This window comes from Geotrypetes seraphini, chromosome 5 (genome assembly GCF_902459505.1).
Source record: "Geotrypetes seraphini chromosome 5, aGeoSer1.1, whole genome shotgun sequence".
NCBI classification, from domain to species: Eukaryota; Metazoa; Chordata; class Amphibia; order Gymnophiona; family Dermophiidae; genus Geotrypetes; species Geotrypetes seraphini.
In genome coordinates this window covers 47588472-47615544 of record NC_047088.1, presented here as the reverse complement: position 1 = coordinate 47615544, position 27073 = coordinate 47588472, and the positions used below count along the sequence as shown (strand labels likewise).

The window sequence follows — 27073 nt, the reverse complement described above, 5'->3', positions numbered from 1 at the left end:
GTCTTAGGTCTACTGGACTATTGCAATTTCCTCTAGCTACCTTTTCCTGCCAACATGATAAAACAACTTCAGACTATACAAAACACCGCCCTCAGACTAATCTACTCTCTGAGAAAATTTGATCACATCACCACTGCTTTCCTAGACTCTCACTGGCTACCAATACAAGCACAAATTCAATTCAAATTCTACTGTCTATTATTCAAAGCATTAAACGGCTCTGCCCCCTCCTACCTAAACAATGCCTAAATCAGATCCTCACCACAAGACAAAGAAGAACCCTGACACCTTTTGCCTTCCCTCCACTCAAGGGCACTCAGCGCAAGATGATGTTTGACAACCTTCTTGTGACGCAAGCAGCAAAACTTAACCACTCCATCACCAACCTGCTGACGGCAACGGGTGACCTCAAAACATTTTGAAAAGAAATCAAAACCCTGCTTTTCAAAAAATTTATCCAGATATCTTAACCCCTACCCCCTCCTCCTAATCACAGGTAAATTCTCCTCCCAAAACCTCCACCTAGATAATCCCTGCCTCCTCAAAACACCAACCAAGAAAACAGATCCCTAAAATGTAATGTAATCTTATTTGTAACCTAACTGTAACCTATTTGTTATATTATCTAGAAATGTACAATCATCTTATTATCCAATTGCAAGTTATATTACCTAGAAATGTACAGTCATCTTACTATTCAATTGCAAGTTCTTCCGGAATTTATCCAGCTTTCTCACCTTTTGTAACAAAACAAAAAAAAAATATTGTAACTTTATTGGAAATGTCCAGTCAGCTCTTTTGTAATCCGCCTTGAACTGCAAGGTATAGGCGGAATAGAAGTCACTAATGTAATGGAATGGAATGAACAAGCTCCCCGCGATATGAGATTACCCCAGAAGAGGAAGTTTCTCAGTCTCAGAGACCTGCATTTCAGAGGGCTTGCCAGTGGAAACAACTCGGAGAGGTTTTTCCCCTCTGAATGGAATTGCGGCTGGAACATCTCAGGCTAATGAGGCAGAAGCACCTCAGGAGGTAAAACAATCCAAAGAACAGTATCTTCCTACACCTGCAATAGTTTTCTCAGCACTCAAACCCTCTAGATGCTCTTTGGGACTTAGTGGTGAATTTAGGAATTCTCTTAGTCCACATACTGAGCATTTGGACAAAGAATTTAAAACTCAGAAAGAGGAAATCAAGCTTCTAAAACAAGATTTGTCTTTGGCAACATTAGATAGTCAAAAAAGGGAAAAAGAGATAATAACAATTAAACAAAATCAAGACTTAATTGTGAAAGACAATATTATCCTAAGGAGGAAGCTCGAGGCCCTTGAGAAGAGTAATCATGCTAATAATTTGCAGCTGATAAATTTTCCTAAGATTTCCTCGATCATTCCTCATGATATGATTAGACGTTATTTTATGGAGGTACTTGGAATATTAGAAAATTCGTTACCCTCTCTAACAAGGGCTTATTATTTACCTTTAAAGCTTCAAGAAACTCAAAATCAGGATCATGACCATCAGGAAGGTCCCTTAGATGTTACCGCAATTTTGGAGGAATCCGTTACAGAAACAGCTGTTTCAGCTACTCTATTGATGACTGTTGCTTTATCTCCAGATAAAGACTGGATTCTTAAATTGTTCTTCAACAATAGATTTAAGGACTACCTGTGGTTCAAAATACAGATTTTCCCTGACGTTTCAAGAGAAACGCAGAAGAGGAGACAAGAGTTTCTAATTCTGAAACCAGGGGTAACCCAATTAGGGGGTATTTTATTTTTACGTTACCCTTGCAAGTGTATTATTAGATACCGCTTTTTAAAATATGTTTTTGTAGATCCTTCTCATTTAGTCAGTTTTCTCTCCCTAAAACACTTGGAGAATGAAGGTATAACAGCTCCTGTATAATTGTATAAGCTCTGTGTTTCAGCAGCAGATATACATATCTTTATTACTTTATTATGTCTTAAAATTACTCTTTTCTTATTTCTTGGATCACTTATGAAGACTTGAGTGTATTAAGAAATGTTTTATTTTCTTATTTTTGATGATTTTTTTTGTTTAAATTGTTATGTCTTAGATTATACTTTCTGTACTAGATGTTAAGCTTGGAAAATAATTTTGAAATTCAATTTAAAAAAAAGATGAATCTGGGGCAATGTGACTTGCCCAGAGTCACAAACAGCTGTAGTGGGAATAAAATCTGTTTTACCAGGCTTTCAGCCATATACACTAACCATTAGGCTACTCTTCACATAGGTTAATATGAGAGAGGAGTTGTTCTAATTCTAACCTAGAATATTACTGGGTCTTCCATCTTTGCAGTTATTTTTTGTTATCCAAGTTTAATTTCTGAACATAATATACATGAGAGGTCTACACACACACACACACACACACACACTCTCTCTCTCTCTCTCTCAGCCAGGAGAAAGCTTACTATGTAGGATTACCATATCTGAAGCAAAAAAATTCTGAATGCATGACCCCATCACCCATTCTACCCCAGCCACTCCCAGTTCTGCCCAAACCCCTCCCTGTTCTACCTCCAGCCCTGTTTCCATACAGCTGGGTCTAGAGGGCCTCCGAGCTTACATGGATGCATGTGATGTCATCCGCACTTGCTCAGAGGCCCTCCAGATGTGGCAGGGCTTTCTAAAACCCAGACGAACTGTGGGTTTTGGAAAGTCCTTCCAAGCACCCAGACATGTCCTCTAAAAATAAGACATGTCCGGGTTTTTCCAGCTGTCTAGTAACCCTATTAATATGAATAGAAAGTTTATTTTTTCTTCAGTCCCGAGCCTATTGTATCATAGGCTTAGGACACAGTTCTACCTTTAAGGAACAAAAGAAAGTCAATTCTGTGTTACAACACTTGTCCTTCTTGGTTAATAGCTGTCCCACCCCAGGGTTAGCAACAGTTCCACTGAGAAGAAGGTCTAGCTCTAGCCAGATATGGAATAAAAGTCTACAGCTTCAATACATTTGTGGCTTACCTCAGCCAGACTTTACTCACGACCACTCACAGGTCACTTGCCTTCCTAGGGTTTGTCCTCAGCCCACAGCTAGGGAAGATCTCTTCACTTGGCGATGTTCTCTATCCAAGTCTCTCTCCAAACTGAGCCAAGATATATGAAACAGGCCATATTTATTTATTCAATTTTATATTCTGTTCTCCCAGGGGAGCTCAGAACAGTTTACATGAATTTATTCAGATACTGAAGCATTTTTCCCTGTCTGTCCTGGTGGGCTCACAATCTATCTAATGTACCTAGGGCAATGAGGGGATTGTGACTTGCTCAGGGTCACAAGGAGCAATGTGGGTTTGAACCCACAACCTCAGGGAGCTGAGGCTGTAGCTTTAACCACTGTGTCCCACTCAAACATCCATATTATGCTGGTGTCTTTACTGGGGTATGAACATCATCATCGGTTCATATTCACTCCCTAAAGCTGCTTCATATCAATTTAAATTATAGCACCAAGTAAGAATGCATCGGTGAAAGCCTAAAATTTGGCAACTTCATGCAAGGTAAAAATTTCACTTGTATTTTTAAATAAAATATATTGAGGATTTCACTACAGGTATACTAAATTTTATGAATAACACAAATGCTAAAAATATGCACAGGTTTTTTGAAAAGCTCTTTTTGATATCATTAAAGTTTATTGGACACTTGAAAGGTGCTAATAAACATTAGAGGAGACTTTGAATTGATATTAACTCCTGATAAGCTGAGAGAATTGAAACGGCAGAGCTCCCGTTGGGTTAAGTACCTTTTTGAAAAGTCTCTCGTTGTGAAAACTAATGATAATAGGCAGCTTTAGTGAGTGAATATGAACCGTTGATGTTCATATCCCTGTAAAGACACCAGCACAATACGGGTGTTTGAGGTTCATCACTCATGTGTATGTGATATCTATTTAACCTGTTTCTTGTATCTTGGCAGTTTGGAGAATGACTTATTTTAGTTGAGCAACATTTCTGTTCCGATATTTTGAGACTGTATCAAAGTCTCTCTACCTCCCTAACTCCACTAAGGGACAGATATCCTCCTCCCTTCCTGGGCCCAATCACCATGACACAGCTGGATTACTTTACATTCCCTACTGTGGCTTAGCCTCAGGCTATTGGCCCCTGCTGTCCAGGAGTATAGCTGTATCCTTAGTGAAGGAGAATCCTTTACTCCCTCAAACCCGCTCTATGGAAAATCTTTTTTTATTGCTTGTTTACTTTTGATGGTGCTTTTTGTGGGCATAATTTGGGTCCTTTTAGCTTGCAAATGGACTTACTATTTCCTAGGTTTAGTTTTCTTGTAATACTTTTTTTTTGTTATATCTGGGTTTTTCGTACAAGTATTATTCTTGATGTAGTTGTGAAATTTGGAAATGTAAAAGGTAAAGAAAAAAAGAAAGGCACAAAGAAGCACATTTTAGGTAAAATATGGACGCAGGATTTCAAATGTCTAGGTCAGAACATAGGAAATTCTCTTGCTATGTTACCAGAGGCCAGAGTTGACTCAAGAGATTATAGCGCCTTGGCCCATGCCCCTGATGCCACTGTCCAGTCCATGCAAGATGTGGCTTCATAGACCAGCTGCCATGAGGAGGGCGGGCCAGTATCAGTGTCAAACAGTAGGTAATGGCCCTCCCAATCGTGACAGCTGACCTATGAAGCCAAGCCCTGCCAGAACCGAGCAGTAGCAGAAGAGGGAGGAGGAAGAAAGTGTTCAAGCCAAATGGTAGATTAATTTATGAGTTGGTGATGTCACGGCCCTGGCATTTGGCACCCTAGGTCAAAGCCTCATCTGGTGCTTAGGTTAAGCAGACTCTGCCAGAAGTTCTCCCAAATATACAACCTCTTGTAAAACAGGCATCGATGTTCAACAAGTCAAAGCTCCTCCATGTTTAAAAGGAGCCCAAAGGAAGAGCATTATGTTGTGGACAATTGGGAAATGGTCTTTGGGTAGAAGCTATTAGGAGGCTATATGAGAGGAGGGATGCCATCAGGTGCTAGTTGCCATCAGTGGTGAGCATTTGCAATTAGGAGAGTGTTTGGGGGAGAGGAGTTTGACCAGGTTAGTGGTGGTGGGAATCCTGCCATCTGGGGGTTGGACTAGCCTTAGAAATGGTTGGGCAGGGATGATTGGATGTCAGGAGGCTGATGATGAGGACTGTAAACATTATGGGGCGGGTGATCAGAAAAGTGCCCTATATGTTGGGATGTACAGCTGCCCCTAAAGCAGACACAGACAGGCAGGAGTAAATTCTAATAATTTTTTTTTCCATATAGATGTGAACTCCCTGTATAAAAAGGGGAATACATATCTGTGTTTCGGGCCCGACCAGACCACTCTCTTGTCCTGCCCTTCACCCACTCTCTTGACATCTAGATGTATTGAGCTTCCCAATGTGAATGGCTCCTCTTCTGAAATGGCACTGAAAGGTCTCCAGATAGTTAAATACTACCATTCACACATTGAGATGCATTTAAATGAAAAGCCTTATGACATAGGAATCATCATTAGCATTTTATGTCCCTTTAAACCACTACAAGTTCCTAAGTTTTGGATAGTAACTCAACTAGTTCTTCGCATAGATTTTTGGATATGCGGGATATAAATGTTTAAAATCAGTCAATCAGTCAACGTATTTTTGAGGGATTTTTCATTTTATTCAGGATTTTAAAAAATTTGCTTAATTTCTGAGAACAATTTCATAGATAGTACTCTTATTGCTGAGATGTGCCCTTTTGTTCATACAGTATCACTATTACTCAATAGTGTGCTCTATTGTGCTATGGTGCATGGTTCTTCAAAAGTGCATCTTTTGATAAATTGTGTGCCCTACTGAGCCATAGGGCCTGTTTTACAAAGCTGTGCTAAGCCCACAGAGATTTAAAGGGCTTCGGGGCTGTTGCCGCACAGCTTTGTAAAACAGGCCCATAGTGTACCCTGTTTGAGCAATGGTAGGCACTATTGACATCATGTAGAAAAAACCAAAATGTTGTTCTTTTGAGTTAAAAACTTGAAAAGAAATATGGGAAATGTGGGTGACATAATCCTATTCTGTTTCAAATGAATGCATATCCCTAATACACATGAACAGGAGGGTAGAGCTGCTGCTGGAGGTCAAATATGGCCTGCAGTACAACAGAAAAGAGAAATGGGCCATTAAGAATGGACTTGTGGTATTTATATTTTTATCATTGCCGTATTTTAATGAAGAGACTGTTTTTAATGCTTTTAATCTTTTAATCTGCTTAATTTATATACTGATGCAGAAAGGAATAGTTTAAAAAAATGCCTTGTTATAACGTCCATATGTCTGTATCTTTGTCTTCAATTTTTCTCAAGGCTGGTCCCCAGTTTGCAGCAGGTTTAGAAGCCTTTACAATACGCTGTTTGAACAGAAAACAAGATTTCTTCTGTTAATGAAATTGTACATTAGGAAATAATAGTATTGCTAGTGAACAGTGACACTTCAAAGCAATTTCCATGGATAAACTAGTGGGAAGATTTTTTTTTTTTATATATATTGCGCCAAGGTATGTATTGGGTCCTCCCAGAACTCATGGAGAAGCTTCCAGATTGGTTATGGTTGGAGTGGCAGCTCATGTCTCCTATCAGGCTTCGTCATCTGCTTAGCATTAAAATGCCTAGAATAAGGAAAACCAATAGGATATTAATGGACACATGGACAACATTAAAGTATGTAAACAACTTAACTCCTATTACTATTCAAAAATCTACTTGTCAAAATATATGGCTGAACTCCAAGATACAAATAGGCGGTTTTATGATTGTCTGGAAGGATTGGATTGAAGCAGGAATACGTACTTTAGATGATGTTATTAATGATGGTAAGCTGCTGGAGTTTTCACAATTGCAACATAAATTTGGACTTAATAAAAAACAAAGTTATAAGTGGTTGCAATTGAAGCAGGCTATTCAGGCAGGGTTCCCTGAATGGAAGTCTTTAAATACTCATTTTACTCTAGAATTCTTATGCTTCCAGGCAGATTTTATGGGTCACCAGGCCGCACAGTGGTATAAAACATTATCTGGATATTTAAATAAAAAACCAAGGACTGTACTTAGAGATATTTGGAGCATTGAGATTAAGCATCAAATTAATGCATCTCAATGGCCACGTATTTGGTCTTGGAGGATAAGATGTACAATGTCTGCGTCTATGAGGCAAACATGGTTTTTCCTGTTGCATAGAGCACTCTGGACCCCTGTTCGCTTACAAAAATTGGATTGCTCTAAGTCTAATAGATGTTGGCATTGTCATCTTGAGGCTGGAACTCTAGATCATTTATTATTTTATTGTCCTTTTATTAATAATTTTTGGAAATTGATCTGGGGTCAAATAAATTGTATGTTAGAGAATCCTGTGGCCCTATCATATGACACAGTTTTGTTTGGAATGTCTATGAGGGCCAAAAGTCAAATTTCATCGAATAATAACAAACTGTTAATGATTTTAACAGGAGTTGCCATCCAACATATAACACATAACTGGAAAGACTATAGAGGATTGAATTATTGTTTCTGGTGGAGTTCGGTTTGTCAGGTGTATGAAATGGAAAAAACATTGGCAATCAAGAGAGGTTATTATAAGAAATTTAAAGAGGTGTGGAGACCATTAATTGAGTATTATAATAAATAAATAATTATATTTATCCCCATTAAATATATGTAGGGGGGAGGAGGGATGGGTGGGTTTTATGACATTATGAGGGGTAATATATGGAAAGGGAGGGAGGGGAGATAGTTTATGGTATAAAATGAATGTAGAGTTTCAAGTGAAGAATGTATAGTATGACTTGAATTATTGTACACTTGTTTGCATAATGTAAAAACGAATAAAGATATTAAAAAAAAAAATAAAATATGTGACCAATATCCCCTTAAATCTATAAAACTGCACAAAAACTTTTAGCATGCAAAGCTGTATGCATAGTTTGCAGAACAGTAAAAATTAGGTGGATAACTTAATTTAATAATTTGCTGCTAATTGATATTAACTGTTAATTGGCTATAATTGGTACTGTCAGTAATTTGCAGTTATGCGTGCAACTGCCTTTGGGATTCTAGAAACTGAGCACACAAAATCCATAGAGCACAACTCCATGAGCAGGTCAGGGTTGTGATTGCTACTTACACATATGTTATAGAATGCTGTCAGACACAGGCATTTCTACTAGCCATTGAGCTAGCCTACATGCTCACACCTAAAGTTAGATGCATAACTGCAGACTTATATTAGTATTCTATAACCACAATTATATTGCGTCTCAGTATCTAACTTTAGGCCCCGTGTAGTGGGTTAGTTTCAATGTGGTTTAAAGTATGTACTGTCTATATGCGTATATTTTACCCAAATAAAGGAGTATTTAAATGGTGGAGTTAGAAAGGTGTTTTTTTTTTTAAGTCTTTATTCATTTTAATAACATACAAAGTGCATAAAAAATACAACAATTGGCAACAAATAACAGCACTTATTACTAACAATAATAATATAAACATCTCCCCCTCCCCCCATCCCAATCCGGATGTGTATAAAACTCAATAAAATGGAAGGCTTGGACTATTAATTGGTGGATACAAAATTTGCTAAAGGACCCCAAATCTTATTAAATTTTTTACCATAACCCTTTCTTTCTGAATTCATACATTCGTATCGATAACACAAGCACAGGGATTCCCACTAAAAGGTGTGATTGTCTATCGCAATTCTTCCAGTTTTTTGTGATCATTTCTATAGCAATCCTAGTCATTACAAGAAATAATTTATTCTTAGCTGCAGAAATTAGGGACTTGGGTTGCAATATAGTTCTAAAGAGAATCACATCGTAAGACATGGATATGGAGGTACCCAATATCCTATTAATTGTAACCCAGATCGACTTCCAGAAGCCTAATATTAAGGGGCAAAAATACAACATGTGATCCTGCGTCCCTATCTCAAGATGACAATGCCAGCATCTATTAGATTTTGAACTATCTAATTTTTGCAAACAAACAGGGGTCCAAAATAATCCTATATAACAGAAAAAAACAAGTTTGTCTCATAGATGCTGATGCTGTACATCTCATCCTCCAAGACCAAATCCATGGCCATTGAGTAGCAGAAATCTTTTGCTTTACCTCAATGCTCCAAATATCCCTTAGGCTTATTTTTGGGTTTCCAAAATTAATTTATACCACTTGGCTGCCTGATGCCCTTGCAAATCTGTCTGGAAGCTTAGGCCAGGCAAGCTATACTGGTTATTAAAATTTTGCCACTCAGGAAACCCCTTCTGAATGGCCTGCTTCAACTACAACCACTTAAATGCTTGAGACTTTGTAATACTGAATATGTGTTGCAGTTGTGAAAAATCAAGAAGTTTCCCATGTGATAATACATTATCCAAAGTACGTATGCCTGCCTGCATTCAATTCTTCCAGAGGATCTTAGACTCAGCAATTTGATTCTTGGGGTTCAACCATAAGGACTGATATGTAGATTGATGCACTGGTACAGGTGTGAGATTGTTAATAAATTTTAAAGTTTTCCATGGATCAAGAAGAACACATGTTGGGATGCTGTGGAGCAAAACAAAAGGGGTAATTTTACTTCTAAAACTAGAACTGCTAAGATATTGAGGGATTAGTTTAAAGTTTTAGAACAATGAAACTGATGCATTTACCAACTTTTGCCTCTTATTTGTAGGGGACCCGTTCTTGAAAAAGCCTTTGGGTGAAACTGGTTGAACCTTAAGATCCTTCCCGAGGTTTAAAAAAAGAATGAAATAATAGCTAAAGCTAAGTACAAAAGTTTTAAAGTTGTATAAGAAAAGTTTATCGATTTGCAGAAAACAGAATATAGAGCACAAGCACTTTAAAAAAACACTAAGGTCTGATGATGAATAAAAGCCAGAAAGAGAAACAAGCCTTCAAATAATTTGGCTGGTGGTTGGCTGGAACTGAAGACCATAGAGGTACTTAGAAAGGTATTATCTGAAAAAAAGATCACTTAGAAATTAGGCACTTTGAAGTTTATTATATGACGTTGTGGATTGATGGTGTATATTACATAGACAACGTCATAAACAACATTGGGCTATTTTAGTACATTACTTGTATGTTAGGACATTGCTTGTATATCAAGTTAAAATTTAATGAAATGTTTTGCTTGTCTTGCAAAGCACTTGCAAACCAAGTTACTTGCAATCCAAGGTTTTACTGTATTTTTCTCCCACATTCCTTTTATATCTCCCGTATAAGGGGGCCACCCAGTTTAAACTGGGTGGCTAATAACATTGGGCGAAGGCAAAGCCCACAAAGGAAAATTGGAAAGGGGAGGGGGGGGTAGGAAAGAGCAAGGTTAGGATAGAGACAGGAGAAGAGGAATTTGATTGGTGGAGGAGTAGGAGATTGGGGATTGGTTAGGAGTGAGGGGAGGAAGGAAGAAAGAATAGGGATTGGTTGTGGCATTTGGGCGGGTAGAATTTCGCTGTGTGAAGAGGGTGGTGCGAGGGAGTCAGCGTTCGTGTCGTCTTTTCCGTTGTGAACATACTGCACTTTAAATTAAAAAAAAATTTGCCGACGCGGCTTCGTGGCAGAGGAGGGCTTCGGCGGTATTTTGTCATCGGTGGTCAGTGGAGCAGTGAGGTCGTGGCGGCGTGCGAGGTAGGAGGGGCGGTCTGGTGCTGCAGAGTGTCGGTGCTGGCAGTATTGCAGGCAGCCTGTTAGTTTAGTCAGCGCGTTTTTTAGTCTGCTGTTGGGCGCTTGGGGGGCGAGAGAGAGAGTGAGCAGTGAGAGCACTGCTTGAACATTTTAATACGACCGAGAATTGAAATAAAAAGAAAAAATTTTCAGTGCTTAGCTCCGGACGTTGGCAGCAGGTGGTTGGTGGCAACTTTGTTGTAAGGTTTTTTCCTGGGGAGTGATGGTTGGGAGTGGGTGATGTGGAGGTAGGCTGGGGAGGACAGTTGTTTAAAAGTAGGGTGAAGTGACGGGGAGTGGACAATTGATAGTTGGGGATGACATGGTAATGAACACTGCATAATTACATTCTTTTATTTTGCAAATAACTGTTGAGCTAATTTACTTCTCTTGTTTCTTTTCCCCTGCTTATTATAGTGGAGTGTTGGTAGGGGAGGGTTTTCATTTGGTTCATTCAATTATAGGCTGGGGGGTAATTTGGTTGGGGAATTGAGATGGGGGGGGAGTAAAAAAAGGTGGGAGTGGGGGTAACAAAGCGGGGCAGAAGATTGTGGCAAAAGACAAGAGTGTGAAGAAGGGGTCAAGTGGGGGAGTCCATAAAGGGGTTGGTAAGAAGCAGGGTACGGGGCGGAGTACGAGTGTTAGGGGAATGGGAGTGAAGAGGGCAAGTAAGAAAACTCAGTTGGTGGCAGGGGCTGTTAGTGGGTCTATTGAGGTTTCCCAGGTTCCAGATTTGTCATCGGCGGTAATGTCTGTCCCAGACACCAGCAGGACTCCGGTGAGAGAAGTTGCCAGTACCAGTGTTGCAGCGGCACCGCGGACATCTGGTGAGTTGGTACAATCTTTACTGGAGGTTTTGGGAGATGTGCGGGGTGATGGAGTTGGTGAGGGCCCTATAGCGGGTCGGTCTTTGGGGGAGCATAGATCGGGGTGCCAGGACATTCGTAAGAGTTTAAAGGATAAAAAATTTTTGAAGCGTTTGAGGCATATAGTTAAGCGTATGGATTTGGAAAAGCGAAAACGGCAAGCAGTAGGGGGCACTCCCCTAGCGGTCTGGGAGTCCTCGGATTCATCTGATTCTTCGCAGTCTTCCTCTTCCTCGGAAGGAGAGGATGGGGCTGGTTTGATTAGGGGTGTTTCCGCAGGGCTGCCGGCGAGTGCAGAAGGAGCCCCTGGAATTTCTAGAAAAGGTCATACATTATGTGCTATTGCACCTTTAGATTGTCACATTTCCCCTAAGTGGAAGCGGAAGATTTTGCGGGGCAAATATATTGATTTTTTTAGTTTGTTGGGTAGAGAACAGGAGGGACAGGGGCCTAAGGATGGTAATAAAGCGGATGGAAAAAAGATAAAAGGGCGTGTAGCCAAAAATATTTTTAATTGGTTGTTGGGTTTTAATGTTTTTTGCCAGTGTATTAGGTGAGGCCAGGCCGGACCTTTATTCTGGTTTATTACACTATGCGGATCTTATATTACGTGCTTACCAGACATATGGAGGCTGGTTTTGGCTCAATTATGACGAGCAATTTCGAAAAAGTTTAGCATGGGATAAAGCTGATTGCTGGGGTGTTCGGGATGTGGATTTGTGGTTGGCAGAAATGACACCATCTCGTGGGACTACCTTTCGACCAATTCAATCCACAGTTGGAACATTGACGGGTGGTTTTTCTTCTGCGGGATGAAGAGGTGTTGGGAGTCCCAGATGGTCTCACCCTGGTGTGGGATCGGGGGGAGATGTGGGTCTCGGGCGGGGGGCCAGTTTGCAGGGAGGATCAACTAGCGCAGCTTGTTCTCAATTTAATGCGGGGCGGTGTAATCGGGCCAACTGTCGGTTTCGACACTGCTGTAGTCAGTGTTCTGGGGGACATCCAGCCTTTCGTTGCCCCGGCGGAGGGCCTTTCGGTAGAGGCCAGTTTCCAGGTTCCGGGTTCTTCACGAATAGGATCCCTGGTCAAGGCGCCTTCCCCCATTAAGTTGCATGAGTTGAAAAAGTGGTTGTCTGTCTATCCGCACCGGGGGGATGCTTATCTTTTGGACGTTGGGTTTTCTGAGGGTTTTTCTATACCATATGAAGGGCCACCATTGGTACATCGTTCTGGTAATGCTCGCTCAGTGGGTTTGCATAGGGAGGTGGTTCTGAAAAAATTGGAAAAGGAGCTAATTTTGGGGCGTATTGCTGGGCCTTTTGTGGAACCTCCTTTGGAGAATTTTGTAGTGTCTCCTTTGGGGGTTATTTCAAAAAAGGAGCCTGGTAGTTTCAGATTGATCCATAATCTGTCCTATCCATCTGGACTCAGTGTTAATACATTTATTGATCCACAGTTCTGTAAAGTTCAGTATGCTTCACTTGATGCGGCAGTCACTCGGTTACGTGAATGTGGTTCAGGTGCTTTGATGGCAAAAGCAGACATTGAGTCTGCATTCCGTTTGTTACCTGTCCATCCGAGTGCATTTCACTTATTAGGTTTTCAGTTTGAGGGCCAATTTTATTTTGATAAGTGTATGCCTATGGGGTGCTCCATTTCTTGCACTTATTTTGAGGCTTTTTCTACCTTTGTACATTGGGTAGTGGTTCAAGTTAGTTGTCTGCATTCAGTTGTTCATTATTTAGACGATTTTTTGTTTGTTGGAGCATCGGTGTCTGGGGAATGTGAGAGTTTGATGGCTGCTTTTCGAATTATGGCGAGACAATTGGGAATACCGTTGGCCTTGGACAAATGTGAGGGGCCATCTACTCAGTTGACCTTCTTGGGAATTGAGTTAGACTCTGTTCGCATGGAGTCTCGTCTGCTGACAGTGAAGGTTCAAGCTTTGTTGGAGGCAAATGGGGCAGCTTGTCAGAAGCGAAAACTGAGCTTAAAGGAAATACAATCATTGGTGGGTCATTTTAATTTCGCGGCACGTGTAATTCCAATGGGGCGAATATTTTCCAGGCGTTTGGCATTCTTGTCAGTAGGTTTACGCCGTCCGCATTTCATGGTTCGTTTGACAAAGGCAGTACAAGAGGATTTGCAGTTATGGAGGTCATTTTTGATATCTTTTAATGGCGTCTGTGTTTGGCAGCAACCTAGGGTGTCGAATGTTGATTTACATTTGTTTACGGATGCCTCTGAAGAGATTGGCTTTGGGATATATTTTGGGGGTGCTTGGTGTGCCCAGGGTTGGCCAGAGTGGTGGAGACTGCTGGGTTTGTGTTCCAATATTGCTCTTCAAGAATTGTTTCCTGTGTGGGTGGCCTTGGAGCTTTGGGGGGGGGGGGGGTCAATTGGCAAATAGAAGAGTGGTTCTATTTTCGGATAATTTGGCAGTTGTGCATGCCATCAATAAACAGTCTGCTCACTGCCCATTGCTTGTGGAGTTGTTGCATTTGATTGTGCTGGCTTGTTTACGGCTTAATCTGTTCCTGTCTGCTAGGCACGTACCTGGGGTCTTAAATGAGATCGTTGACTCTCTCTCTCGTTTACAGTGGTCTCGATTCCGGGCGTTAGCCCCAGAAGCAGAGCTCTACCCTACAGAGATGAGGGAGGAATTATGGGCGCAGTTCCGCCGCATTGTCGATGGCTGGTACAACAATCGTTAGCTCCCAGCACGTGGAAAGCTTATGATGCGGGTTGGAGGCGTTTGATGCTATTTCTACAACAGCGTGGTGTAGATTCTTCTATCCCTATTTCTGAACAATTGCTCATTGATTTCATTGTGACTAGTGCGCAACAAGGCTGGTCTTTTGCCATGGTTTCGCAAGTAGTTGCTAGTTTGAATTTTGTGTCACAATTGTTACGATGGAGTAATGTTACTGGGTCATTTCTGGTAAAAAGGCTTTTAAGGGGTTATGCCCGTGCGGGGCCGGTTTATCAACCTCGATTAAGACGTCGGCCTATATTTTATGACTCTTTGGTTGAGTTATGTGGTCGATTGCCAGAAGTTTGTTTTTCCTCTTTTGAGGTCACCTTGTTCCAGTTGGCATTTGTCATTGCCTTTTTTGCTGCTTGTCGGGTGGGTGAGCTGGTGGCACCATCCAGTCATGCCCAGGGTGAGTTGGATTTACAGGCACAGGATATGCACTTGGATGTGACCTCCTTGCGTATTTATTTCAGGCGGTCTAAGACCGACCAGGAAGGAAAAGGTGTGTGGTGTGTGTTGCGGGATCAGGACATGCTTCCAGTTTGTCCAGTACGTTGTGCCCTGGTCTATAGGGACATTAGGCCCCGGGGAGGTATTTATTGGTTGGTACATCAAAATGGTCTGCCCATGACTCGATATCAATTTGCAGCGATTTTGCGAAAAACTTTGATGGCTGTTGGATATGACCCGGGTGAATATGGGACGCATTCTTTTAGGATTGGGGCCGCTTCCACAGCATCGGCAGCTGGTGCGGCGCCTGCCTTAATTAAGAGGGTAGGTAGATGGCGTTCCAATTGTTATAAGGGATATGTGTGGGTATGATATTGTATGGCTTTTGAGTTTGTTATTGTCTGTCAGTTTCTTTTCCAGATCCCAGGCATCCTGTTCATCTGCCTCCTGATATATGCGTCTGGGTTTGTGGACACTCGCTCATATTTTGGGCGCATAAGCATGCTCAAGAATCCCGTTGGGGGAATAATCTGGAACTGGTGGAACATGGGATTCGGCTACGCTGGTTGGGTATTCGAGGCATGTATTGGGACCAGCTGTTGCCTACTTTACATCAAGCCAGTTGTTTTTCTGCACCTGTACTTATTTTGATTCATTTGGGAGGCAATGATTTATGCAAAGTAAAAGGGGTCCATTTAATACGACAGATGAAAAGTGATTTATTGTTTGTGGCCTGTACATTTCCTAGGGCCCGCATGGTTTGGTCTCATATCCTCCCGCGGCGTTGCTGGAGGGATGCTCACAAACCTGCCGCCGTAGAGCGGCTTCCCAAGAGGGTGAATGCTGAGATTTCAAAATTTGTTTCAATGTTGGGGGGGTTAGTTTTGGTGCATGATCTCATTTCTGTTGATTGTCCGGGTTTATTTCGCCCGGATGGGGTTCATTTATCTGTTATTGGGCTGAACATTTTCCTGAGTGTCCTTCAGGATTTGATTGGGAGTTGTTTCGGCAGATAGTTGGCCGCAGTTTTGGTGGGGGGGACAGTGACAAGAAAGAATCTGTCACTGCCAGTGGCCTACAGGGGAGCATTTGATTACAAATGATTTGAAAATTTATATAAATAAGATGAGTTGAATTATGTCCTCGTGGGCGGCACCGCCACGATTTGAGGTGACTTGACGACACCGTGGGTCACCGGAGAATGTAAAGGAGAAGATGGGGAGACTGGGGCTAGATCGATACCGATTAGCTCCAGGAATTGATTCAAGGAATTTTGGAAATTTGGTTGAGAATTGGTTATATGTTAAAATGTTATAATTAAATTGAGTTTTGTTAATTTCTTTATTCGTTTTTTCATATTACAACAAGTGTATCAGAAAAAATACATATAATCTTATAAATACACACTTGATTTACTTTCATGTATATTTTAAATACAATATATGATTAATTTAATATGTATGACAAATATATATATAAAATAACCTTCCCCAATCCCTCCCTTCGTATTTCAGAAATTCTAACATAGTATTTGAAAATACATTAATTAATTCTTATATATTGTAAGATAAATGAGATAGTACCCACCCATATCCCCGCTTATCAAATCTCTTGTTATGGGAAAATGTTATTAATCATTACAAAAATCTATTAATGGTCTCCAAATCTTTAGAAATTTACCAAAATATCCTTTCTGTGTTGCTATTGTGCGCTCCATTTTATACATATGGCATACCGAATTCCACCAGAAGTTATAATTAAGTCTGTCATAATTTTTCCAGTTGCATGTTATTTGTTGAATTGCTATTCCAGTTAATATGAATAAAAGTTTATTATTGTATGACGAAATTTGACTTTTTGCTCTTATTGTTGTACCAAATAGAATAGTATCATAAGTCAAGGCTACTGGATTATCCATCATCCTATTTATTTGAGGCCAAATTGATTTCCAAAATAGTAATATATATGGACAATAGAATAAAAGATGATCTAATGTCCCTTTTTCAAGATGACAGTGCCAACATTTATTAGACTTAGAACTATCTATTTTTTGTAAACGAACGGGGGTCCAAAAAGCTCTATGCAAAAGAAAAAACCATGTTTGTCTCATAGATGCTGAAACTGTACATCTTATCCTCCAAGACCAAATTCGTGGCCATTGAGATGCATTAATTTGATGCTTAATCTCAATGCTCCAAATGTCTCTAAGACTATTTTTTGGTTTTTTATTTATATATCCAGATATTAATTTATACCACATTGCGGCCTGGTGTCCAGTAGAAGCCACCTGGAAGCATAAGAATTCTAGGCTATGATAATTGTTAAGATTTTTCCATTCAGGGAACCCCACCTGAATGGTCTGCTTCAATTGCAACCATCTAAAATATTGTGAATTGTTTAAGTCAAATTTATGTTGCAGTTGTGAAAATTCAAGCAGTTTACCATTAGTTATTACATCTTCTATAGTACGTATCCCTGCTAACATCCAATGCTTCCAAATGATTTTAAAACCGCCTATTTTGATCTTGGGGTTTAACCAAATTGTTTGAATTGTTGATTTATTTATCGGAATAGGAGTCAGATTACTTATATACCTTAAAGTCTTCCAGGTATCCATAAATATTTTATGATCTTTATATAACCTTGGCATTTTGATACTAACTATGTGACCAAGACGCAGTGGAAACATAAGTCTCCATTCTAACCAAAACCAATCTGGAATATTATCAATGGGCTCTGGGAGGATCCAATACATACCTTGTCGCAATATATAGGCTTGATGGTACCTATAAAAATTTGGAAAATTTACCCCACCCTCCACAATAGGTCATTGCAAAGACACTAAAGCAATTCTAGGAATTTTTCCCAGCCAAATAAATTTGGTTAAAATCCTATTTATTTTTTTATAAAAAGATCCCTGAAAAAAAATAGGTATCATACCCATTTGGTAACAAACTACAGGTAAAATCATCATTTTAACAGTTTGTACTCTTCCCCACCAAGATAAGTGTAAAGGATTCCATTGCTCACACATTTCTTTTACTTTTTGTAATAAATTTTTTTCATTAATTTTCATTGTATCATCTATTGTTTTTGCAATCCAAATTCCTAAGTATTTAATACCATCTTCCTTCCAAATGAAAGAAAATGGATCAAATAGACCTTTTGTACAATGTACATTTAGTGGAAGAACTTCTGATTTATTCCAATTTATTTTGTAACCTGAAAATTTTCCAAATTTTTCAATTAATTCAAGCAAACATGGAATGGTATTTTCTGGATTTCTCAAATAAAGCAATATATCATCTGCATATGCTGATATTTTATATTCCCTATCTGAACGGGGAATACCTTGTATCTCCTTTACCTGTTGAATAGCTAACAGTAAGGGTTCCAAAACAATATCAAAAAGCAAAGGAGATAATGGACAACCTTGTCTAACTCCTCTCCGTAAATTAAAACGTTCTGAAAATGTATTATTGATATATAATCTAGCAGCAGGGGAGCTATACAACGTTTTAATTATTTGTATAAATCCTGAACCTATACCAAACCATTCCATTGCCTGATACATGAATGTCCATTCCACTCGATCAAAGGCCTTTTCTGCATCCAAAGAAACAGAAAAAGCCGGATCTTTCATGGCTTTTGTCAAATATAACATATGAAAAGCCAGTCTAGTATTATGAGAAGAAAGTCTTTGAGCAACAAATCCTGTTTGATGCATACCTATAATGAAAGGGAGAGTTTTAGCCAATCTTAAAGCTAATGTCTTAGCTAAAAGTTTATTATCTACATTGATTAAGGAAATAGGCCTATAATTTGAAACCAAAGTGGGATCTTTATTTGGCTTGGGCAAAACTATGATTAATGATTCTGCCATAGTGCCTGTAATACAACCCTTAGTTAGTTGAGTCTGGTATAAATTTAATAAATAAGGTAATAGGGTATTTTGAAAAGATTTATAAAACTCTACTGTATATCCATCACCACCTGGAGCGGATCCTACTCTAAGGGATTTCAAAGCTATTCCTAATTCTTTTAGTGATATTGGTTCTTCTAAACTTCTTTTTATATGCTCGGGAACCTTAGGACCCTCTAATACTTTCAAAAACTCTAAGCCATCTTTTTCTTTATCTAAATAAGTCTCAGAAGAATAAAGAGATCTATAAAATTGTAAAAATTGTTTTAAAATTGAATTATTTTGATTGTGCATACTTCCAAGTTCATCTTTAATGGCAACTATTTTTGTCTTTCTTTTTTTTGCTTTTAAATAATTTGCCAATATTCTTCCCGACTTATTTGAGTTTCCATAATATAAAGCTTGCTGAGAAAATAAATCCTTTCTAATCAATTTAGATGAAATCTCATGAAATTTTCCTTTAAATTTTAAAAGTTCCTGTTGCGTAGAATAGTCCCATTTTTCTATTAGTTTTGATTCCAAAATTTTAATTTCTTTTTCTAAATCAGAAAACTGTTTCTTAATCTGTTTTTTAAGGTGAGCCGAATAGGAAATTAGTTGACCTCTCATGGTTACCTTAAAGGCATCCCATAATGTTTCCATAGAGATCTCATCTGTTTCATTAAGTTGGAAGTAATCCTTTATTTTTTCTAACATAATTTCATAAAAATTTGGTTCAGCAAGCAATGTATTATCAAATCTCCATATAGGTCTGTTTATATCTTGTTCATTGCCTTTAAGTTCAATCCACACTCCACCATGATCTGATAAAATAATTGGATCTATGGCAGCCTGTGTAACTTGATGTACTAATTGATTTGAAACAAAAATATAATCTATTCTAGAAAAAGATTTATGAACATGAGAACAGAAAGAGAATTCCCGGCCATCAAAATGAAGTATACGCCAAATATCTTTCAAATCACAAGATTGTACAAAATTATCTAATCCCAAAGATTTTATAAATCTTTTAGGATTTTTATCCAAAAGAGGATCCATGACAGCATTGAAATCCCCAGCTACTATCAATTTGGATGTAGCCAGTGGAAGAATTAGTTGTTGTAGAGTCTTAAAATATTCTGGTTGATTCGAATTAGGGGCATATACATTAAAAAGCGACAAGGTAGTATCTCCCATGCTCATTTCCAGATGTATCCATCTTCCATGAGAATCCGATGCCTTAAATTTAAAGGAGGCAGAACATTTCTTATTTACCAGTATAGCAACACCAGCCTTTTTTCCAACAGCCGATGAGAAAAAACAATGTTTAATCCATCCTCCTTCTAGCTTTTGAGATTCTATATTAGACAGGTGAGTCTCTTGTATGCAGTAAATATCCGCATTTTGCTGTTTTAAAAATAACATAGCTTTTTTCCTTTTTATCGGATGATTAAGACCATTAACATTTAAAGATAGTATCTTAATTTCCATTAGGTAATCTCATCACTTGTTCTATCAAAAGTTAAATTGTGAATATTGAATAATAATTTAATTTCCCAAACAATAATATTTAGATGATCCCCCCTTTTTATGCCCCACCCTTCATTATCCATCCCCCCCCCTTTCCCTCCCATCCATCCCCAATTAAATACGAAAACTTGGAAACGCAAGTAAGATCAGGTATAAATAACTCCTCACAAGCTAATATCTCAAATTTAAATAGCTATCTTTAATTTTATATATGATGTAACTAAAATTTTATATATATTCTATCAAGAAATTAAATATCCACCCCTGTTTCTTTGTTATAATATAGATTATGGGAAAAATGTATATGATAAATAAAAGGATATATCCAAATTGACAATTTCAATTAACTTAATATCTTAAATCCCAATTTATATAATTGCTCATAAGTTGTGGAAAGATTTTATCTAAATTTATCAAATTATAAAATATCTAAATCCAATTAAGTCAAAAAACCTCAAAGATCTATTCTCGTTTTTTATTAAAGCTGACTTTCATAAATTTAGAAACAATTTTATATCAATTAATTATTAAATATAATAAATGACATCCGATATATATTCTTAGTGAATGATTATATATTGTATAATCCTAAAAATAGAATAAATATAAAGAAAGTTTGTATGTGATTTTGTTTACTCTATAATATTATTGTGTTGTAGAGTTATATGGAATGAGAATTATAATATTATTTTTTTTATTTTTTCCCTTCTTTTTCTTTCTTTTCATCTTTCTTTCCCTTTTCTTTACCCTTCCTTTTCCCATTTATTTCTTCTTTTAAACCAATAAAGATTTACCTGATAACCATATAATATCAATTAGATATAGAACTTCTTCAGTACATTACATAAAAGATTTTAGTCTTTTGTTTTATTAGTAGGAACTTTTGAAGGAAGAAGTTGCTTAACCTATAATGAACTTTTATCTTCAAAAAATTAAGCTTATCTTTTATCATCCCACCATTTTTTAGTTTCTCTTACCCCTTACTTATCCATATAACCATTTACTGACCAAAAGGAATTATGTAATTAACTGTGAGCTCTACTGTATACAGACCACTCCTTCACGCAGACATTAACTGAAAAGAAAGCTTCGTGTCACTATATCTTTAGAGATCTTTTCATTCATAGAAATCATGTTTTCTCTGTGTAGTAAATGTTATTAAACCTTAGTCCCAAAGTCTGTACGATGAATTACTTCATTCTCTGTCTTTCTGTTCTATAAAACATGTCGCTGTTCTTCATTTCTTCCTGTGTACTGCACGTCAGAAATAGCCAATCAAGTTCATCTCAGTGTGTTTTTATTGGTTGAGCATTGAGATCTCTCGCTTTTTTCTTTTTTTTTTTTTTTTTTTTTTTTAAAGATGTTATATCCTTTTAAGAATTGTGACATTTGTAAATAAATCTATCATGACGTTTCTTTCATCTCTGAGAGTATTATAGTTTGTTCTATCAACTTCAAAAGGAGTCATGTAATTAATTGTGAGCTTTACTGTATACAGACCATTCCTTCGCGCAGATATTAATTGAAAAGAGGCTTCATGTGTTATATTATCAAAGATCTTCTTATTTATAGAAATTATGTTCTTTTCTGTATAGTAGATGTTATTAAACTTTAGTCCCGAAATTCGTACGATGAATTACTTCGTTCTATGTCTTTTCCGTTCTGTAAAACACGTCGCTGTTCTTCATTACATCAGAGATATCCAATCCAGTTCATCTTGGTGTGTTTTCATCAGAGATCTTCTTATTCATAGAAATCATGTTCTCTCTGTGTAAAGTCTGTACGATGAATTACTTCGTTCTCTGTCTTTCTGTTCTATAAAACCTGTCGCTGTTCTTCATTACTTTCTTCCTGTGTACTGCACGTCAGAGATAGCCAATCAAGTTCATCTCGGTGTGTTTTTATTGGTTGAGCATTTAGATCTCTCGTTTTCATTCAAAAGATGTTATGTCCATTCAAGAATTGTGACAGTTGTAAACAAATCCATCATACCGTTTCCTTCATCTCTAACAGTAATATAGTTTGTTCCATCAGCTTCTGTTCTCGTGCCATTCATGGATCGTTAGAGTTACAGTTAAAAAAAAAAAAAAAAAAAACACAAACAAACCATAAATAGATCCTGTTGTGAAAATATCCATTAGTAAATTTGGATTAATTTTTAAATAATAAATATAATTTTCTATGTCACAGGTATATATATGTCCAGTAAATTATAAATAATATTTAGGAAGTCATTGGCTGTTCTAAATCTTCTAAGTATTCTTGCAGTTTTGAAGGGTCAGTGAAATTCTGGGTTTTATTTGCCAATGTAATCTTCATTACTGCCGGATATAACAGTCCATATCTTGCCCCTAATGCTCTTAATTTGGGACGCAAAGCCAAGAACTGTTTCCTTTTAAATGCAGTTTCTTTAGCAAAGTCAGGTACAATGTGTATTCTTGTATCCTGACATTTGAGGCTCCGGTTTTCTTTGGCAAGTTGACAAATTTCCACAACGTGTTGGTATCGTAGCAATTTAAATATTAATGTTCTTGGACCTTTTTGAGATAAAACTTTTTGGGTCGGTATCCTGTGCGCTCTTTCTATTTCAAGAGGGATTTTTGACTTAATTGGCAAGACTTTAGGTAGAAAATTTTCCAAGAAAGAGATAGGATCATTTTTTTCTACACCTTCAGGCATTCCAATGATCCTTAAATTATATCTTTTTTCGCGATTCAAGCAATCTTCAAGATCTTTTTTAACAACTTCCATTTCCTTCCATATCATTTTGTTCTTTTTCATTTCAGTTTGCATTTGTTCCGTTTTTTCTTCCAACAGATTTAATTTGTTATCAGATAAATCTGCTCTTTTAGTGAGGATTTCCACATCATCACTTACTTTTTGTAACTTTTTTGAGATTTCCATAACAATCTCTTTGATCTGTCTCAATTCAGTTATAATATCTAGATTTTCTTCTGCCGGCAACGGAACTTTAGAAGGAGTTGCTGGTTCCGGCTTTGACCGCTTGTTACTGCTCATCCCCGATCCTCCGGCACTCGTATCGCTCTTATTTTGCTTTCCTGAAGCCATTTCCGATGTAATTAAATGTTATATCTTGCCAATTTGCAATTTTTGATAGCTTATTTTTAGTAAAAATAGCCTGTTACCACGGAGCTAACGGACTACCCGACCATTCAGTTGCGTGTCCAAGCCACGCCCCCATTAAATTGAGTTTTGAAAATGATGTTAATTAAAGCTGCGGCCAACTTTTGCCAATTAAAGAGTGTATTGGAATTATTTGAAAAGAATGGGGAGTATGTGATATATGAGAAGTGTGGCTGAAGTACGAGTCCCAATGTTATTGGTTTTAAGTCTCTTGCAATTATGTCTATTTTTAACATACAACTTTTATTTATACAATTTGCTTTGTTGTACACCACTTCGGGCTCCTTTTACAAAGGTGCGCTAGCATTTTTAACGCACGCACCGGATTAGCGCACACTATAGCATACGCTAGCTGAAAATCTACTGCCTGCTCAAAAGGAGGCGGTAGCGGCTAGCGCACATGGCAATTTAGTGTGCGCTATTCCATGTGTTAAGGCCCTAGTGTGCCTTTGTAAAAGGAGCCCTTAGATTCTCCTAGATAGGCAGTTTATAAAATACTTTTTTTTCCCCAATTCTTTATTATTTTCAAATCTTACAATAAGTGTAACAATAAATACATTTTTTACTTCAATATCACACTTACTGTTCTATTAATATCTATTTCAAAATTATTTTCCCCTCCCTCCTAAACAATCACAATGATTGACATATATAATTTCTATAATGACCCTCAATTCAATATATCTAGATTTATCATCTTATCAAACCTCCCCCTCCCGGATGTGCATGTTTATAGGGAAAAATAATGATTAGATGTTACAATATTTTGCTAATGGCTCCCAAATCTCCAGAAATTTCTTAAAATTCCCTTTCTGAATGGCTAATGTTCTTTCCATTTTATACATATGACACAATGAATTCTACCAAAAACTATAGTTAAGCCTCTTCCAATTGCTTGTAATTTGTTGTATGGTAACTCCTGTCATTATTAGTAAAAGCCTGTTGTTTTTAGATGATATTTGTCTTTTAGCTCTCATTGACATGCCAAATAACACAGTATCATAAGACAATGCCACTGGATTTTCCAATAAACAATTTATTTGGCCCCATATTGAATTCCAAAATGCCAAAATAAGTGGACAATAGAACAATTAATGATCTAAAGTCCCTACTTCGAGATGACAATGCCAACATTTATATGACTTATAAAAGACTAAATAAACTTGAAACCTGATCTATGCAGGACATACCCTTCGTTGCCCCCTTTCCTGTGCAGAAGGTTCGAGACTGCCATGAATACTATGGGCTCCTTTTACTAAGCTGCGTTAGGGCATTAACGCGCGAAATAGTGCGCACTAGACCTTAACGCCAGCATTGAGCTGGAATTAGTTCTAGCCGCGTAGCGCGCGGTAATATCCTGCATGCGCTTAAAACGCTAGCGCACCTTAGTAAAAGGAGCCCTATGAGCTGATTATTATACTGGCATCATATTATAGATATCTATTGTATCCCATTTCATGGGTGAATGTGTGAGTTTGTACTCTATGTAGATTTGTCATCGCCCCCCAAAAAAATCCTCACGAGGTATAATCTAGATCAGTGGTTCCCAAACCCTGTCCTGGGGGACCCCCAGCCAGTCGGGTTTTCAAGATATCCCTAATGAATATGAATGAGAGAGATTTGCATATAATGGAAGTGACAGGTATGCAAATCTCTCTCATGCATATTCATTAGGGATATCTTGAAAACCCGACTGGCTGGGGGTCCCCCAGGGCAGGGTTTGGGAACCACTGATCTAGATCATGGGTTAATTATAATTAAGTCCCAAAACAAAAATATCACATTAACTGCTAAATTTGACAAAACCAAAATTCTAACATTTGTGTACGCAACCAATTTTTTGTTTTTCTCAGATATTCAAACTTCTGCTAACTTATTCCTAAGTGAGGCTGCAACAGTAAATATCTTTTTCAAAGTAATTATTCTAAAGATTTGGAAATATTCTCTTTAGATACTTGCCTGCCACAGGGTTCCCTCAGTTTGGTAAATATGTATTATGGCCACGATGGGTAACCAGATGAGGCAGGATATTGTCATAAGCCAGCCTAGTACAACTGACCAGGTAGGAAATGCAATTGGACCAAATGAAGGTGCAGAAAATGTTGCCAAAGACCAAATTAATATCACCTGATAAAAATGAAAAATGTTGTAGTAACATGTGCTTCACAATGATATACACTGGTTATAAGATGCACAAGATTACAACACATTTATTTTAACAACAAAGTTCATGGGACTCTTCCAAGTTCTGCTTTGCTTATTTATAGTGCTTTTGCAAAGAATTTCCCTATCATAAGGCCTGAAATTCCATACTGTCCTTTTCATCTTCAAGCTCCAGCTTCCTCAGTTCCATCTCTCACTCCAAATGCAATTCGCCCGCACTCTGTCTCCCAGCAAGACCCCTAATTCTGCCCCAAAGTCTTCCTCACATCAATACCCCTACCTTTCAACAGGCGTGTTGACTTGGTTTTCTGGTTTCTTAACTAGTAGATCATATTGAGTGAAAATGAAAGATGTTCTCTAAGAAATGGACAGGGATCACCACTATCCTTGATCTCGGAGGTGAGCAACCTTGATTCTTGAGAGCCACCTGCCAATTGGGTTCTCAGGATTCCCCCCAATTAATATTTATGAAATCTTTCTACTTCCAGTGGAGGCAACGCAAGCAAATAGTTCTCAAGCATTTTCATTTGCCTTATTTAATGTATGAGCACAATACCTGGGTAATGAGTTACTGTATATACCTTAGCTTTAAAATGTTTAATGCACATGAATGACATTAGTTTTGCTCCCTGTGTTTAAAGATTGGGATACAACTTTAGAATGAATGAGTAGTTGTTTAGAGACCATTGGACCTTTCAGCAGAAGCTGAAGTTGAACAAAGAAAAAAACAAATTTCTTCTGGTAGCATCATCTATTCATCCTTGGATTGATCATGTTTCTTGTATTGAAAATAATTGCTATCAATTTGAATCCACTACCCAAATTCTGGGGATGCAGGTTGACAATCAAATGTCAATGGGACACAAGTTAATACCTTGGTTAAAGAGTCTTTCTTTTTATTTAAAAAATTGAGGAGAGTTAGGATATATTTTGACTTCCCAGTTTTTGGTAGTTCAAGCCTTATTGCTATCTAAATTAGATTATAGCAACTCAGTTTATGCAGGATGTTCTAAGACTATCCTAAAAATATTACAATTTTTCAGAATACCGCAGTTAGGCTTATCCTTTTATTCCCAAAACATGATCATGTGACGTTATATCTTGCACATTTGCATTGGCTCCTAGTTAAGTTGGGATCAAATTTAAAACATGTATGATCAGCCCTGGATGTCAAATACACTAGGTACGTCACTGTTCCCAGCAGCACTCTGGTAGACCTGGAAAAATGTATTTATATTGCTGAGAAAGCTAAACATGACAGAAGAAGCCTTGTACCAATTCAAGAAACTCTTGAGGTGCAAATAAATGCACTGCAAAAGTTAAGACTTCTACAAATACCACAAAGTGCTTTTCAATTTTGGTATGAGAGAAGTACAGTCTATGACACCGTGGCTTAGTGAGAGGGTGGGTAAAATTTTTGGGAGAAGACTGAATAAAAACTAATGCTGGTCTGGCAAGGTAAATCCTCTGGCACTCATAGAATTCCTATGAGCGTCAGAGCATTTACCTCGCTGGCCCATGGTAGAAACCTCTACCGCGGCTTTGTAAA

At 38.0% G+C, this 27073-nt stretch overlaps 2 protein-coding genes across 2 annotated transcripts in view; one reads left to right on the top strand and one right to left on the bottom strand.

Moving 5' to 3' along the window:
• Positions 1 to 6099: 6099 nt before the first annotated feature.
• LOC117361417 (sodium- and chloride-dependent neutral and basic amino acid transporter B(0+)-like) overlaps positions 6100 to 27073 on the bottom strand; it is a 154848-nt gene continuing 133874 nt past the window's right edge. Inside the window, exons 15-16 of the mRNA XM_033946717.1 lie at positions 25321 to 25488; positions 6100 to 6400 (exon numbers count right to left, since the gene is read on the bottom strand). Of these exons, the coding sequence (XP_033802608.1) occupies positions 6311 to 6400; positions 25321 to 25488 (258 nt within the window). The 3' untranslated portion in view covers positions 6100 to 6310. The remainder of the gene's footprint in view (positions 6401 to 25320; positions 25489 to 27073) is intronic.
• Positions 11415 to 16001, top strand: LOC117361416. Its single transcript, XM_033946716.1, has 2 exons — positions 11415 to 11542; positions 15195 to 16001. The coding sequence occupies exons 1-2, from the start codon at positions 11464 to 11466 to the stop codon at positions 15800 to 15802; spliced, it is 687 nt and encodes a 228-aa protein (XP_033802607.1). The 5' UTR covers positions 11415 to 11463; the 3' UTR covers positions 15803 to 16001.